The 15,000-nt window shown below is 36.4% G+C and overlaps 1 protein-coding gene across 4 annotated transcripts in view; it reads right to left on the reverse strand.

Annotated features, from left to right (window-relative positions):
• The window catches only part of ebf3b (EBF transcription factor 3b), a 353,021-nt gene that overhangs the window by 149,809 nt on the left and 188,212 nt on the right, over nucleotides 1-15,000 (reverse strand). For all 4 annotated transcript variants that reach the window (XM_061968091.1, XM_061968075.2, XM_061968083.1 and 1 more), the window contains exon 8: nucleotides 13,959-14,076. In XM_061968091.1, the coding sequence (XP_061824075.1) occupies nucleotides 13,959-14,076 (118 nt within the window). The remainder of the gene's footprint in view (nucleotides 1-13,958; nucleotides 14,077-15,000) is intronic.

The following is a 15,000-nucleotide window of genomic DNA, read 5'->3' on the forward strand; positions in this document are numbered from 1 at the left end:
TTAACTATGAACAATAAAACACTGAATATTAACAACATATAAACATCGCTCCTCTTTTACGTGGGATTTACAATATTAACTATGAACAATAAAACACTGAATATTAAAAATATATGAACATCACTCCCATTTACGTGGGATTTACAATATTAACTATGAACAATAAAACACTGAATATTAACAACATATGAATGTCGTTCCTCTTTTACGTGGGATTTACAATATTAACTATGAACAATAAAACACTGAATATTAACAACATATGAACATCACTCCCATTTATGTGGGATTTACAATATTAACTATGAACAATAAAACACTGAACATTAACAACATATGAACGCCGCTCCTTTTTTACGTGGGATTCACAATATTAACTATGAACAATAAAACATTGAATATCAACAACATATGAACATCGCTCCTCTTTTACGTGGGATTTACAATATTAACTATGAACAATAAAACACTGAATATTAACAACATATGAACATTGCTCCCCTTTACGTGGGATTTACAATATTAACTATGAACAATAAAACATTGAATATTAACAATATATGAACATTGCTCCTCTTTTACGTGGGATATACAATATTAACTATGAACAATAAAACACTGAATATTAACAACATATGAACGCCGCTCATTTTTTACGTGGGATTTACAATATTAACTATGAACAATAAAACACTGAATATTAACAACATATGAACATCGCTCCTCTTTTACGTGCGATTTACAATATTAACTATGAACAATAAAACACTGAATATTAACAACATATGAACATTGCTCCTCTTTTACGTGGGATTTACAATATTAACTATGAACAATAAAACACTGAATATTAACAACATATGAACGTCGCTCCTCTTTTACGTGGGATTTACAATATTAACTATGAACAATAAAACACTGAATATTAACAACTTATGAAGGTTGCTCCTCTTTTACGTGGGATTTACAATATTAACTATGAACAATAAAACACTGAATATTAACAACATATGAACATCGCTCCTCTTTTACGTGCGATTTACAATATTAACTATGAACAATAAAACACTGAATATTAACAACTTATGAAGGTTGCTCCTCTTTTACGTGGGATTTACAATATTAACTATGAACAATAAAACATTGAATATTAACAACATATGAACGCCGCTCCTTTTTTACGTGGGATTTACAATATTAACTAGGAACAATAAAACATTGAATATTAACAACATATGAACATCGCTCCCCTTTACGTGGGATTTACAATATTAACTATGAACAATAAAACACTGAATATTAACAAGATATGAACATCACTCCCATTTATGTGGGATTTACAATATTAACTATGAACAATTAAAAACACTGAATATTAACATTATATGAACATTGTTCCTCTTTTAAGTGGGATTTACAATATTAACTATGAACAATAAAACACTGAATATTAACAAGATATGAACATCACTCCCATTTATGTGGGATTTACAATATTAACTATGAACAATTAAAAACACTGAATATTAACATTATATGAACATTGTTCCTCTTTTAAGTGGGATTTACAATATTAACTATGAACAATAAAACACTGAATATTAACAAGATATGAACATCACTCCCATTTATGTGGGATTTACAATATTAACTATGAACAATTAAAAACACTGAATATTAACATTATATGAACATTGTTCCTCTTTTACGTGGGATTTACAATATTAACTATGAACAATAAAACACTGAATATTAACAACATATGAACATCGCTCCTCTTTTACATGGGATTTACAATATTAACTATGAACAATTAAAAACACTGAATATTAACATTAAATGAACATTGTTCCTCTTTTACGTGGGATTTACAATATTAACTATGAACAATAAAACACTGAATATTAACAACATATGAATGTCGTTCCTCTTTTACGTGGGATTTAAAATATTAACTATGAACAATAAAACACTGAATATTAACAACATATGAACATCACTCCTCTTTTACGTGGGATTTACAATATTAACTATGAACAATAAAACACTGAATATTAACAACATATGAACATTGCTCCTCTTTTACGTGGGATTTACAATATTAACTATGAACAATAAAACATTGAATATCAACAACATATGAACATCGCTCCTCTTTTACGTGGGATTTACAATATTAACTATGAACAATAAAACACTGAATATTAACAACATATGAATGTCGTTCCTCTTTTACGTGGGATTTAAAATATTAACTATGAACAATAAAACACTGAATATTAACAACATATGAACATCACTCCTCTTTTACGTGGGATTTACAATATTAACTATGAACAATAAAACACTGAATATTAACAACATATGAACATTGCTCCTCTTTTACGTGGGATTTACAATATTAACTATGAACAATAAAACATTGAATATCAACAACATATGAACATCGCTCCTCTTTTACGTGGGATTTACAATATTAACTATGAACAATAAAACACTGAATATTAACAACATATGAACATCGCTCCTCTTTTACGTGCGATTTACAATATTAACTATGAACAATAAAACACTGAATATTAACAACATATGAACATCACTCCTCTTTTACGTGGGATTTACAATATTAACTATGAACAATAAAACACTGAATATTAACAACATATGAACATATTTTACTTCTCAGACCAGCTCCTCCATAGTTGTGTATCTTTTACAATCAAGCAAAACACAACAACTGAGCTGCTGTGACCTAGATTACCGTAATAACTCATATAACACTCAAAAGCGCAGATTTCAACCATTGAAATACTTTGTATAGTTCAAGACTTACGGTCATTTAAAAACAACACCGCACATCATAATGGCAAATACACTTTTGATGTTAAAGGTCTAAAAAAACGATGTAAAATGCCCTTATGTCCTCTTTGTATATAATTTATATTCGCATGTCTCATGACACATTATCTGTATGTAATATTGGCTGCATTTCTCATAGTTGTTTGTGTGCCATGTTGTTCCAGACCACAGCAAAAACATTACTTAGCTTGCCAAAGATTGTAATAAATCTATTAGAAGAAGACTTTAACTTGGACACACACATCTATACCTTTGGCCATTAAAACACAGTCATTTAGAGGAGTTATCTCACATTCTGAGAAGTTTTACTAATGTTTTCTAATGTTGTAAAAATGTGTAGAATAAATACTACATTTCAACATTTCTGTCAACAAAGATTTGCTTCAGCCTGTGACACGCATAGTCATTTTGATAGTAGGCTAATATAGATGATATAGACACTTACATCATGTGTTGCCTTCATTATAACACTTATATAAGACTTTTAAAGTCATTTTGATAGTAGGCTAATATAGACACTTACATCATGTGTTGTCTTCGTTATAACACTTATATAAGACTTTTAAAGTCATTTGATAGTAGGCTAATATAGCTAATACAGACACTTGCATCATGTGTTGCCTTCATTATAACACTTATATAAGACTTTTAAAGTCATTTTGATAGTAGGCTATTATAGACACTTACATCATGTGTTGTCTTCATTATAACACTTATATAAGACTTTTAAAGTCATTTTGATAGTAGGCTATTATAGACACTTACATCATGTGTTGTCTTCATTATAACACTTATATAAGACTTTTAAAGTCATTTTGATAGTAGGCTAATATAGCTAATATAGACACTTACATCATGTGTTGTCTTCATTATAACACTTTTATAAGACTTTTAAAGTCATTTTGATAGTAGGCTAATATAGATAATATAGACACTTACATCATGTGTTGCCTACATTATAACACTTATATAAGACTTTTAAAGTCATTTTGATAGTAGGCTAATATAGACACTCACATCATGTGTTGCCTTCATTATAACACTTATATAAGACTTTTAAAGTCATTTTGATAGTGGGCTAATATAGACACTTACATCATGTGTTGCCTTCATTATAACACTTATATAAGACTTTTGAAGTCATTTGATAGTAGGCTAATACAGACACTTGCATCATGTGTTGCCTTCATTATAACACTTATATAAGACTTTTAAAGTTATTTTGATAGTAGGCTAATATAGACACTTACATCATGTGTTGCCTTCATTATAACACTTATATAAGACTTTTAAAGTCATTTGATAGTAGGCTAATATAGACACTTACATCATGTGTTGCCTTCAATATAACACTTATATAAGACTTTTAAAGTTATTTTGATAGTAGGCTAATATAGACACTTACATCATGTGTTGCCTTCAATATAACACTTATATAAGACTTTTAAAGTTATTTTGATAGTAGGCTAATATAGACACTTACATCATGTGTTGCCTTCATTGTAACACTTATAAAAGACTTTTAAAGTTATTTTGATAGTAGGCTAATGTAGACACTTACATCATGTGTTGCCTTCATTATAACACTTATATAAGACTTTTAAAGTCATTTTGATAGTAGGCTAATATAGACACTTACATCATGTGTTGTCTTCATTATAACACTTATATAAGACTTTTAAAGTCATTTTGATAGTAGGCTAATATAGCTAATATAGACACTTGCATCATGTGTTGCCTTCATTATAACACTTATATAAGACTTTTAAAGTCATTTTGATAGTAGGCTAATATAACTAATATAGACACTTGCATCAAGTATTGAAAACAACTGGAGGATGCCGGGCGGGGTCCACCGTGGTCGTCTACCAACCATACAGTGAACAAGGAGTGAGTGATGCTGCGCTCTAACAGTCGCTATGCTGCCTGTGGGCCAATAGGGGGCAGCGCCTCTTGATCAATGCAGAGAGGCAGGGATGCTCCTCTGGCTCAGCATCACACGCACACACACACACACACACACACACACACACGCACACACACACACACTAGTTTAAAGCCACCATGCTAAACACAGTGTCTCCTTCCTCCGAACCAGCCATCTTTGTGTGCTGCATTTAGGGAGATGACAAACACACAGTCAGGCGTAGTGTGTGTGTGTGTGTGTGTGTGTGTGTGTGTGTGTGTGTGTTAGACAAAAAGACATGTTCAACTGCGCGGTTGACAGTGGCTGTCTTTTACGAGGTGTCACTCTGCTGCTTTGAAGAGTGTGCTGAGGAGAGGAATAAAGGATGGGTTGGGTTAACCTGTAAAGCACACACACACACACACACACACACACACACACACACACACACAACACAACAGAGGGGAGCTGGGTGGGGGCGTGGTCCCAAGGGAGCGTGGGGGGGGAACACAGAGGCGAGGGCTCAACCTCTTTAATTGCTCTCCTCATTAAGAAAGTGGTTGCTAGGCGATCCACACCTATGGTGTCATAAACGTGGAACACACAAACACAACATAATGACTTTGCTGCTCCGGGCAGGACTTTAATTATTTGATTTTGTTCTCCAGTAGAGGAGTCATTAATAAAGACAAAAACAAATAGATTAGCTTTTCTTTTTTTTTTTGTGTGTGTCCACCCCCACTTGGACTGTGGTGGAAGATATATTAATTGTTTTTTTTTCTTCTAGCGCTTGTATTAAACCAGACCTGGGCCTTTTGTGCGTCCCTGTCCGGCCCGCGTGAGGCCAATCATAAATTACAAAATACATTTAAAAAATACAATACAACGGTGCTTTTGTTTTGAAAAGCGTTATTTGTATTAGTTCCGTGTGGACGTATGTGCGTTTGGATTGTGAGTGAATGTGAACAGCGGCAATCACAAATGACAAAATACATTTTAAAAAAACATCTATGTCCTGCGTGCAATACAACTGTGCTGCTTTTATTTTGAAAAGTGTTATTTATGGACGTATGTCTGTGTGTAACCTGTGAGTGAAGTGATGCCCGGTCAGGACGAAGTTTCGTCATTTCTCACAAAATCGCCAGAAAAAGTAAGGAGAGTTTATTTAGGAGTGCTTATTGGACTCTGTTGCGCTGATACGCCGGGAGAAGAGGGGGGCGCATTTGAGAACGTGTCACTCTCCTGACGCACTCTAACGAGGCGGGTTGAGACCATCTCAGACCATTTCACATAGCCTAATATAAATATTTAAAGATTAAGAGTTTAAATAAAACCATCAAAAGCAATCGGCTTAGGTTAAATGAAATTATTATTATTATAATTTTTTAATTTTATCTTACGGTACCGTATTTTTCCGAGTATAAGTCGCTCCGGAGTATAAGTCGGGGAATTTATTTGATAAAAGCCAACAGCAAGAATAGACATTTGAAAGGCAATTTAAAATAAATCAAGAATAGTGAACAACTTTTAATCAGAAGGGTTCAATCTCTCTCCTGTGCTAATTTGAAGCCGACACGACAAACGCGCTCAGAGGAGATAATGTTTGAAAAAAGGTGACTGTTTTTACTCAACTTTTGTTTTGAAGGGGGAATTGCAAACGTCCTGTTGATTTTTGCTGGGGGTTGTCAGTGTATGAAATATAGGTCTAAGTGAGACCTACATAGAAGTTTTTGTTTCATGTCTCTACTACATTCCTACTGGGAGTTACAGGCAGTTTTGTCTGTGTTTTCTTCCTAGGGGGCGCTAGAGCGCAATTTTGAGTTTTTGGGGTTTGGTTTTTTGATTAGATCACAATTTTTGCCAGTCCTGATGAGTGTGTCCAATTTGGTGAGTTTTGAAGCATGTTAAGGGGGTCAAATTATTTGAGAACGTGTCACTCTCCCGACGCACTCTAACGAGGCGGGTTGAGACCATCTGAGACCATTTCACATATAATATAAATATTTAAAGATTAAGAGTTTAAAGAAAACCATCAAAAGCAATCTGCTTAGGTTAAATGAAACTATTATTATTATAATTTTTTAATTTTATTTTACGGTACCGTATTTTTCCGAGTATAAGTCGCTCCGGAGTATAAGTCGCACCGGCCGAAAATGCATAATAAAGAAGGAAAAAAACATATATAAGTCGCACTGGAGTATAAGTCGCATTTTTTGGGGGGAATTTATTTGATAAAAGCCAACAGCAAGAATAGACATTTGAAAGGCAATCTAAAATAAATCAAGAATAGTGAACAACTTTTAATCAGAAGGGTTCAATCTCTCTCCTGTGCTAATTTGAAGCCGACACGACAAACGCGCTCAGAGGAGATCATGTTTGAAAAAAGGTGACTGTTTTTACTCAACTTTTGTTTTGAAGGGGGAATTGCAAACTTCCTGTTGATTTTTGCTGGGGGTTGTCAGTGTATGAAATATAGGTCTAAGTGAGACCTACATAGAGGTTTTTTGTTTCATGTCTCTACTACATTCCTACTGGGAGTTACAGGCAGTTTTGTCTGTGTTTTCCTCCTAGGGGGCGCTAGAGCGCAATTTTGAGTTTTTGGGGTTTGGTTTTTTGATTAGATCACAATTTTTGCCAGTCCTGATGAGTGTGTCCAATTTGGTGAGTTTTGAAGCATGTTAAGGGGGTCAAATTATTTGAGAACGTGTCACTCTCCCGACGCACTCTAACGAGGCGGGTTGAGACCATCTCAGACCATTTCACATATAATATAAATATTTAAAGATTAAGAGTTTAAATAAAACCATCAAAAGCAATCTGCTTAGGTTAAATGAAACTATTATTATTATAATTTTTTAATTTTATCTTACGGTACCGTATTTTTCCGAGTATAAGTCGCTCCGGAGTATAAGTCGCACCGGCCGAAAATGCATAATAAAGAAGGAAAAAAACATATATAAGTCGCACTGGAGTATAAGTCGCATTTTTTGGGGGGAATTTATTTGATAAAAGCCAACAGCAAGAATAGACATTTGAAAGGCAATTTAAAATAAATCAAGAATAGTGAACAACTTTTAATCAGAAGGGTTCAATCTCTCTCCTGTGCTAATTTGAAGCCGACACGACAAACGCGCTCAGAGGAGATAATGTTTGAAAAAAGGTGACTGTTTTTACTCAACTTTTGTTTTGAAGGGGGAATTGCAAACGTCCTGTTGATTTTTGCTGGGGGTTGTCAGTGTATGAAATATAGGTCTAAGTGAGACCTACATAGAGGTTTTTTGTTTCATGTCTCTACGACATTCCTACTGGGAGTTACAGGCAGTTTTGTCTGTGTTTTCTTCCTAGGGGGCGCTAGAGCGCAATTTTGAGTTTTTGGGGTTTGGTTTTTTGATTAGATCACAATTTTTGCCAGTCCTGATGAGTGTGTCCAATTTGGTGAGTTTTGAAGCATGTTAAGGGGGTCAAATTATTTGAGAACGTGTCACTCTCCCGACGCACTCTAACGAGGCGGGTTGAGACCATCTGAGACCATTTCACATATAATATAAATATTTAAAGATTAAGAGTTTAAATAAAACCATCAAAAGCAATCGGCTTAGGTTGAATGAAATTATTATTATTATAATTTTTTAATTTTATCTTACGGTACCGTATTTTTCCGAGTATAGGTCGCTCCGGAGTATAAGTCGCACCGGCCGAAAATGCATAATAAAGAAGGAAAAAAACATATATAAGTCGCACTGGAGTATAAGTCGCATTTTTTGGGGGGAATTTATTTGATAAAAGCCAACAGCAAGAATAGACATTTGAAAGGCAATCTAAAATAAATCAAGAATAGTGAACAACTTTTAATCAGAAGGGTTCAATCTCTCTCCTGTGCTAATTTGAAGCCGACACGACAAACGCACTCAGAGGAGATAATGTTTGAAAAAAGGTGACTGTTTTTACTCAACTTTTGTTTTGAAGGGGGAATTGCAAACGTCCTGTTGATTTTTGCTGGGGGTTGTCAGTGTATGAAATATAGGTCTAAGTGAGACCTACATAGAGGTTTTTTTGTTTCATGTCTCTACGACATTCCTACTGGGAGTTACAGGCAGTTTTGTCTGTGTTTTCTTCCTAGGGGGCGCTAGAGCGCAGTTTTGGGACCATCTCAGACCATTTGACATAGCCTAATATAAATATTTAAAGATTAAGATTTTAAATAAAACCATCAAAAGCAATCTGTTTGGATTAAATGAAATTGTTATTAGGGCCCGCATGGCCCATTGTATAAGGACTCCCAAAGGGAGTCCTTATGCAATGGGACATAAGGACCTATTGAATTTGTAAGGTTTTATTCTTTATTCTTTATTCTTCTGCCGCCACATTAAACTGTAATTTGACCCACTTAACATGCTTCAAAACTCACCATATTTGACCCACACATAAAAAAAAACAAAAAACTCAAAACTCAAAATTGCGCTCTAGCGCCCCCTAGGAAGAAAAAAAACTAGACTGCCTATATCTCCCACTAGGAAGATCGGAGAGACATGAAACAAAAACCTGTATGTAGGTCTGACTTAGACCTAGTTTTCATAATTGTATATCATCGGGCAAAAATCAACAGGAAGTTGGCAATTCCCCCTTCAAGACAAAAAAGTACTAAAAACAGTCACTTTTGCCTCTTTGAGCTGTAATTTGACCCCCTTAACATGCTTCAAAACTCACCGAACTGAACACACACATCAGGACTGGCAACAATTGCGATCTAATAAAAAAACCTAACCCCAAGTCTCAAAATTGTGCTCTAGCGCAATTTTTTAATGAAACGCACAAAAAACTGCTCCTCGGATGAAAAAACTGACAAAACTGAGTAGGTCGGAGAGACATGAAACAAAAACCACTATGTAGGGCTCACTTAGACCTACATTTCATAAATTGACAACCCCCAGCAAAAATCAACAGGAAGTTTGCTATTCCCCCTTCAAAACAATTTTTTTGTAAAAACCGGTCACCTTCCTTCAGAAACTATCTCCTCTGAGCGCGTTTGTCGTTTCGGCTTCAAACTAACACAGGAGAGAGATTAAACCCTTGTGTATAAAATAACAGAACAGCGTTTTAATACCCGCTCCGGTTTTGATTTTATGACCCTTCAAAGACCCGCTGCGCTGATGCTGCTGCGCTGCTGTTTTTTTTAAGATGGCTGCTTAAAAGCAGGAAGCACCAGCGTGCCCACACAATGCAGACAAGGTAGGTACACTAGACAAAAGTATTGGGACAATTCGGACTAAAAGTAGACAAAAGTATTGGGACACTTAGGACTACAACTTGACAAAAGTATTGGGACACTTAGGACGAAAACTGGACAAAAGTATTGGGACACTTACACTGGACAAAAGTATTGGGACACTTAGGACTACAAATTGACAAAAGTATTGGGACACTTAGGACTACCACTGAACAAAAGTATTGGGACACTTCGGACTAAAAGTAGACAAAAGTATTTGGACACTTAGGACTACCACTGGACAAAAGTTTTGGGACACTTACACTGGACAAAAGTATTGGGACACTTAGGACTACAACTTGACAAAAGTATTGGGACACTTAGGACTACCACTGGACAAAAGTCTTGGGACACTTACACTGGACAAAAGTATTGGGACACTTACGCCTAAACTTGACAAAAGTATTGGGACACTTAGGACTACAACTGGACAAAAGTATTGGGACACTTCGGACTACCACTTTAAAAAAGTATTGGGACACTTAGGACTAAAACTGGACAAAAGTATTGGGACACTTAGGACTACAACTTGACAAAAGTATTGGGACACTTAGGACGAAAACTGGACAAAAGTATTGGGACACTTACACTGGACAAAAGTATTGGGACACTTAGGACTACAAATTGACAAAAGTATTGGGACACTTAGGACTACCACTGAACAAAAGTATTGGGACACTTCGGACTAAAAGTAGACAAAAGTATTTGGACACTTAGGACTACCACTGGACAAAAGTTTTGGGACACTTACACTGGACAAAAGTATTGGGACACTTAGGACTACAACTTGACAACAGTATTGGGACACTTAGGACTACCACTGGACAAAAGTCTTGGGACACTTACACTGGACAAAAGTATTGGGACACTTAGGACTACAACTTGACAAAAGTATTGGGACACTTAGAACTACCACTGGACAAAAGTCTTGGGACACTTACACTGGACAAAAGTATTGGGACACTTATGCCTAAACTTGACAAAAGTATTGGGACACTTAGGACTACAACTGGACAAAAGTATTGGGACACTTAGGACTACAAATTGACAAAAGTATTGGGACACTTAGGACTACCACTGAACAAAAGTATTGGGACACTTCGGACTAAAAGTAGACAAAAGTATTTGGACACTTAGGACTACCACTGGACAAAAGTTTTGGGACACTTACACTGGACAAAAGTATTGGGACACTTAGGACTACAACTTGACAAAAGTATTGGGACACTTACACTGGACAAAAGTATTGGGACACTTACGCCTAAACTTGACAAAAGTATTGGGACACTTAGGACTACAACTGGACAAAAGTATTGGGACACTTAGGACTACAACTTGACAAAAGTATTGGGACACTTAGGACTACCACTGGACAAAAGTCTTGGGACACTTACACTGGACAAAAGTATTGGGACACTTACGCCTAAACTTGACAAAAGTATTGGGACACTTAGGACTACAACTGGACAAAAGTATTGGGACACTTCGGACTACCACTTTAAAAAAGTATTGGGACACTTAGGACTAAAACTGGACAAAAGTATTGGGACACTTAGGACTACCACTGGAAAAAAGTATTGGGACACCTACACTGGACAAATGTATTGGGACACTTAGGACTACAACTTGACAAAAGTATTGGGACACTTGGACTATAACTTGACAAAAGTATTGGGACACTTAGGACGAAAACTGGACATAAGTATTGGGACACTTAGGACTACCACTGGACAAAAGTATTGGGACACTTACACTGGACAAAAGTATTGGGACACTTAGGACTACAAATTGACAAAAGTATTGGGACACTTAGGACTCCCACTGAACAAAAGTATTGGGACACTTCGGACTAAAAGTAGACAAAAGTATTTGGACACTTAGGACTACCACTGGACAAAAGTTTTGGGACACTTACACTGGACAAAAGTATTGGGACACTTAGGACTACAACTTGACAAACGTATTGGGACACTTAGGACTACCACTGGACAAAAGTCTTGGGACACTTACACTGGACAAAAGTATTGGGACACTTAGGACTACCACTGGACAAAAGTCTTGGGACACTTAGGACTACCACTGGACAAAAGTCTTGGGACACTTACACTGGACAAAAGTATTGGGACACTTAGGACTACCACTGGACAAAAGTATTGGGACACTTACGCCTAAACTTGACAAAAGTATTGGGACACTTAGGACTACAACTGGACAAAAGTATTGGGACACTTCGGACTACCACTTTAAAAAAGTATTGGGACACTTAGGACTAAAACTGGACAAAAGTATTGGGACACTTAGGACTACCACTGGAAAAAAGTATTGGGACACCTACACTGGACAAATGTATTGGGACACTTAGGATTAAAACTTGACAAAAGTATTGGGACACTTGGACTATAACTTGAAAAAAGTATTGGGACACTTAGGACTACAACTTGACAAAAGTATTGGGACACTTAGGACTACCACTGGACAAAAGTCTTGGGACACTTACACTGGACAAAAGTATTGGGACACTTACGCCTAAACTTGACAAAAGTATTGGGACACTTAGGACTACAACTGGACAAAAGTATTGGGACACTTCGGACTACCACTTTAAAAAAGTATTGGGACACTTAGGACTAAAACTGGACAAAAGTATTGGGACACTTTGGACTACAACTGGACAAAAGTATTGGGACACTTCGGACTACCACTTTAAAAAAGTATTGGGACACTTAGGACTAAAACTGGACAAAAGTATTGGGACACTTAGGACTAAAACTGGACAAAAGTATTGGGACACTTAGGACTACCACTGGAAAAAAGTATTGGGACACCTACACTGGACAAATGTATTGGGACACTTAGGATTAAAACTTGACAAAAGTATTGGGACACTTAGGACGAAAACTGGACATAAGTATTGGGACACTTAGGAATACAACTGGACAAAAGTATTGGGACACCTACACTGGACAAAAGTATTGGGACACTTAGGACTACAACTTGACAAAAGTATTGGGAAATTTAGGACTAAAACTGGATATAAGTATTGGGACACTTAGGACTAGCACCTGCCAAATACGCGGGCCCGACCAATGCTGCTTGCAGTTTTAATTATTATTATTTTTGTTTTTTTATCTTACGGTATATCAAAAATAATATTGAGCAAAATTTAATTGAAACATTGTCGATGTGGCCCTCCAGCAGTGCTCGGGTTGCTCATGCGGCCCCCCGGTAAAAATTAATTGCCCACCCCTGTATTAAACATTACATTGTTTTTTTTTTTGCTGTTGGAAGCCATTAATGTGTTTGCCCTGACATAATTGGTCCTTGAAATTGTGAAGATAAGCAATTTGCACAATTGCCTCAAGTCTCTTGTTTGATTTTTTCCCCGCAGTACAATCCTTCAAGCCAGTGGAAGAGGTCGCGGGGTTATGTTTTGTGCATTTTACTTTTTGGATTTCCCATGGTTTGGTGGTCCCTCTTCTCTCTCTCTTGGCAATCAGTCTATCATATGGAATCAGTTGGAAGAAAAACAGTAAGTTCTGCTTTTCTCATAGGTCACCCCCCCAACACACACACACACACACACCATTCAAACCCCCCCTTTCTCCTTCCTCCCCCTGTTTCTGCTCTCTCACAGCTAAATCTGCACAAGCCAATGACAGGAAATTGACCTCACAGCCAAATTCTTCAGCAATTTGATCATGTTTCACATCAGCTTTTAGGACAAATGTAGGTGCATTAGCCCGTTTCTGAAATAATAAATACACCACTGTTTCCAATCACCGCGCCGGGTGGAGGAGAAAGTGTCTAAAAGTGACGGGGGAAGAAGGAAAAAAAAAAAAAAAAAAGGACTGGAGTGAAGGATGAAGATGTGAGAGAAAGTCAAGGGAGCGTGGACAAATGATACGTTCTCCAGATAAGGAGGCGTACCTTCTGAAGGGTCCAGTCTGCGAGCCCTTCGCCCGTGCTTGGAGTTGTTGTGCACGAACATGTTGTCGGAGACGGCCAGCACGTGGCCGTCCACGTTGACCGTCGTCGATACGACAACCTGCGGGAAGAAGGACATCGGTTTGGGTTAAAAGTGGAACATTTGCACCCGTTTTGCTGACAAATACACCACAGGTGTAAAATAAAGTTAAAATACAAATCATTGTCACACACACACTAGGTGTGGCGAAATGATTCTCTGTAAATAGCTTCCATTACTACTATTAGGACACAGGTGTCAAACTCAAGGCCCGCGTTTCCGGGTGTTGTTGATACATGGCTTTGCATAGTAGAGCTCTTTAGTTAAAAGTTAAAGTACCAATGATTGTCACACACACACACGAGGTGGGGCGAAATTATCCTGTGCATTTGACCCATCACCCTTGATAACCCCCTGGGAGGTGAGGGGGAGCAGTGAGCAGCAGCGGTGGCGGCGCCCGGGAATCATTTTTGGCGATTTAACCCCCCAATATTAGGTCAGGAAAAAAAACAAGAGGGTATATCATCCCTACAAGCCTGTTTCGCAGGTTTCCCCACAGAAACCTTGACTATACATTATGTATATATATATATATATATATATATATATATATATATATATATATATATATATATATATATATATATATATATATATATATATATAAAACATTTATTTATCTTTTTTATTTATTATTATTATTATTATTATTTTTAATTTTGTTATTTTTTACTTAATTTTTGTTCTTCTACCGCGTGTTACTCTCGGTGTCTCCTAGCTGCTCAGGCAAATCATATTGTCTAAAAATGCATTTTCCATCGATAACGTGACAACATCGCCTGAGTGCGTGGCAAGTGCGCACTCTTTCAGTCAATTTGTGCGCGAGGAATATATATATATATATATATATATATATATATATATATATATATATACACAGGTAAAAGCCAGTAAATTAGAATATTTTGAAAAACTTGATTTATTTCAGTAATTGCATTCAAAAGG

Source organism: Nerophis lumbriciformis, linkage group LG02, assembly GCF_033978685.3.
Source record: "Nerophis lumbriciformis linkage group LG02, RoL_Nlum_v2.1, whole genome shotgun sequence".
NCBI classification, from domain to species: Eukaryota; Metazoa; Chordata; class Actinopteri; order Syngnathiformes; family Syngnathidae; genus Nerophis; species Nerophis lumbriciformis.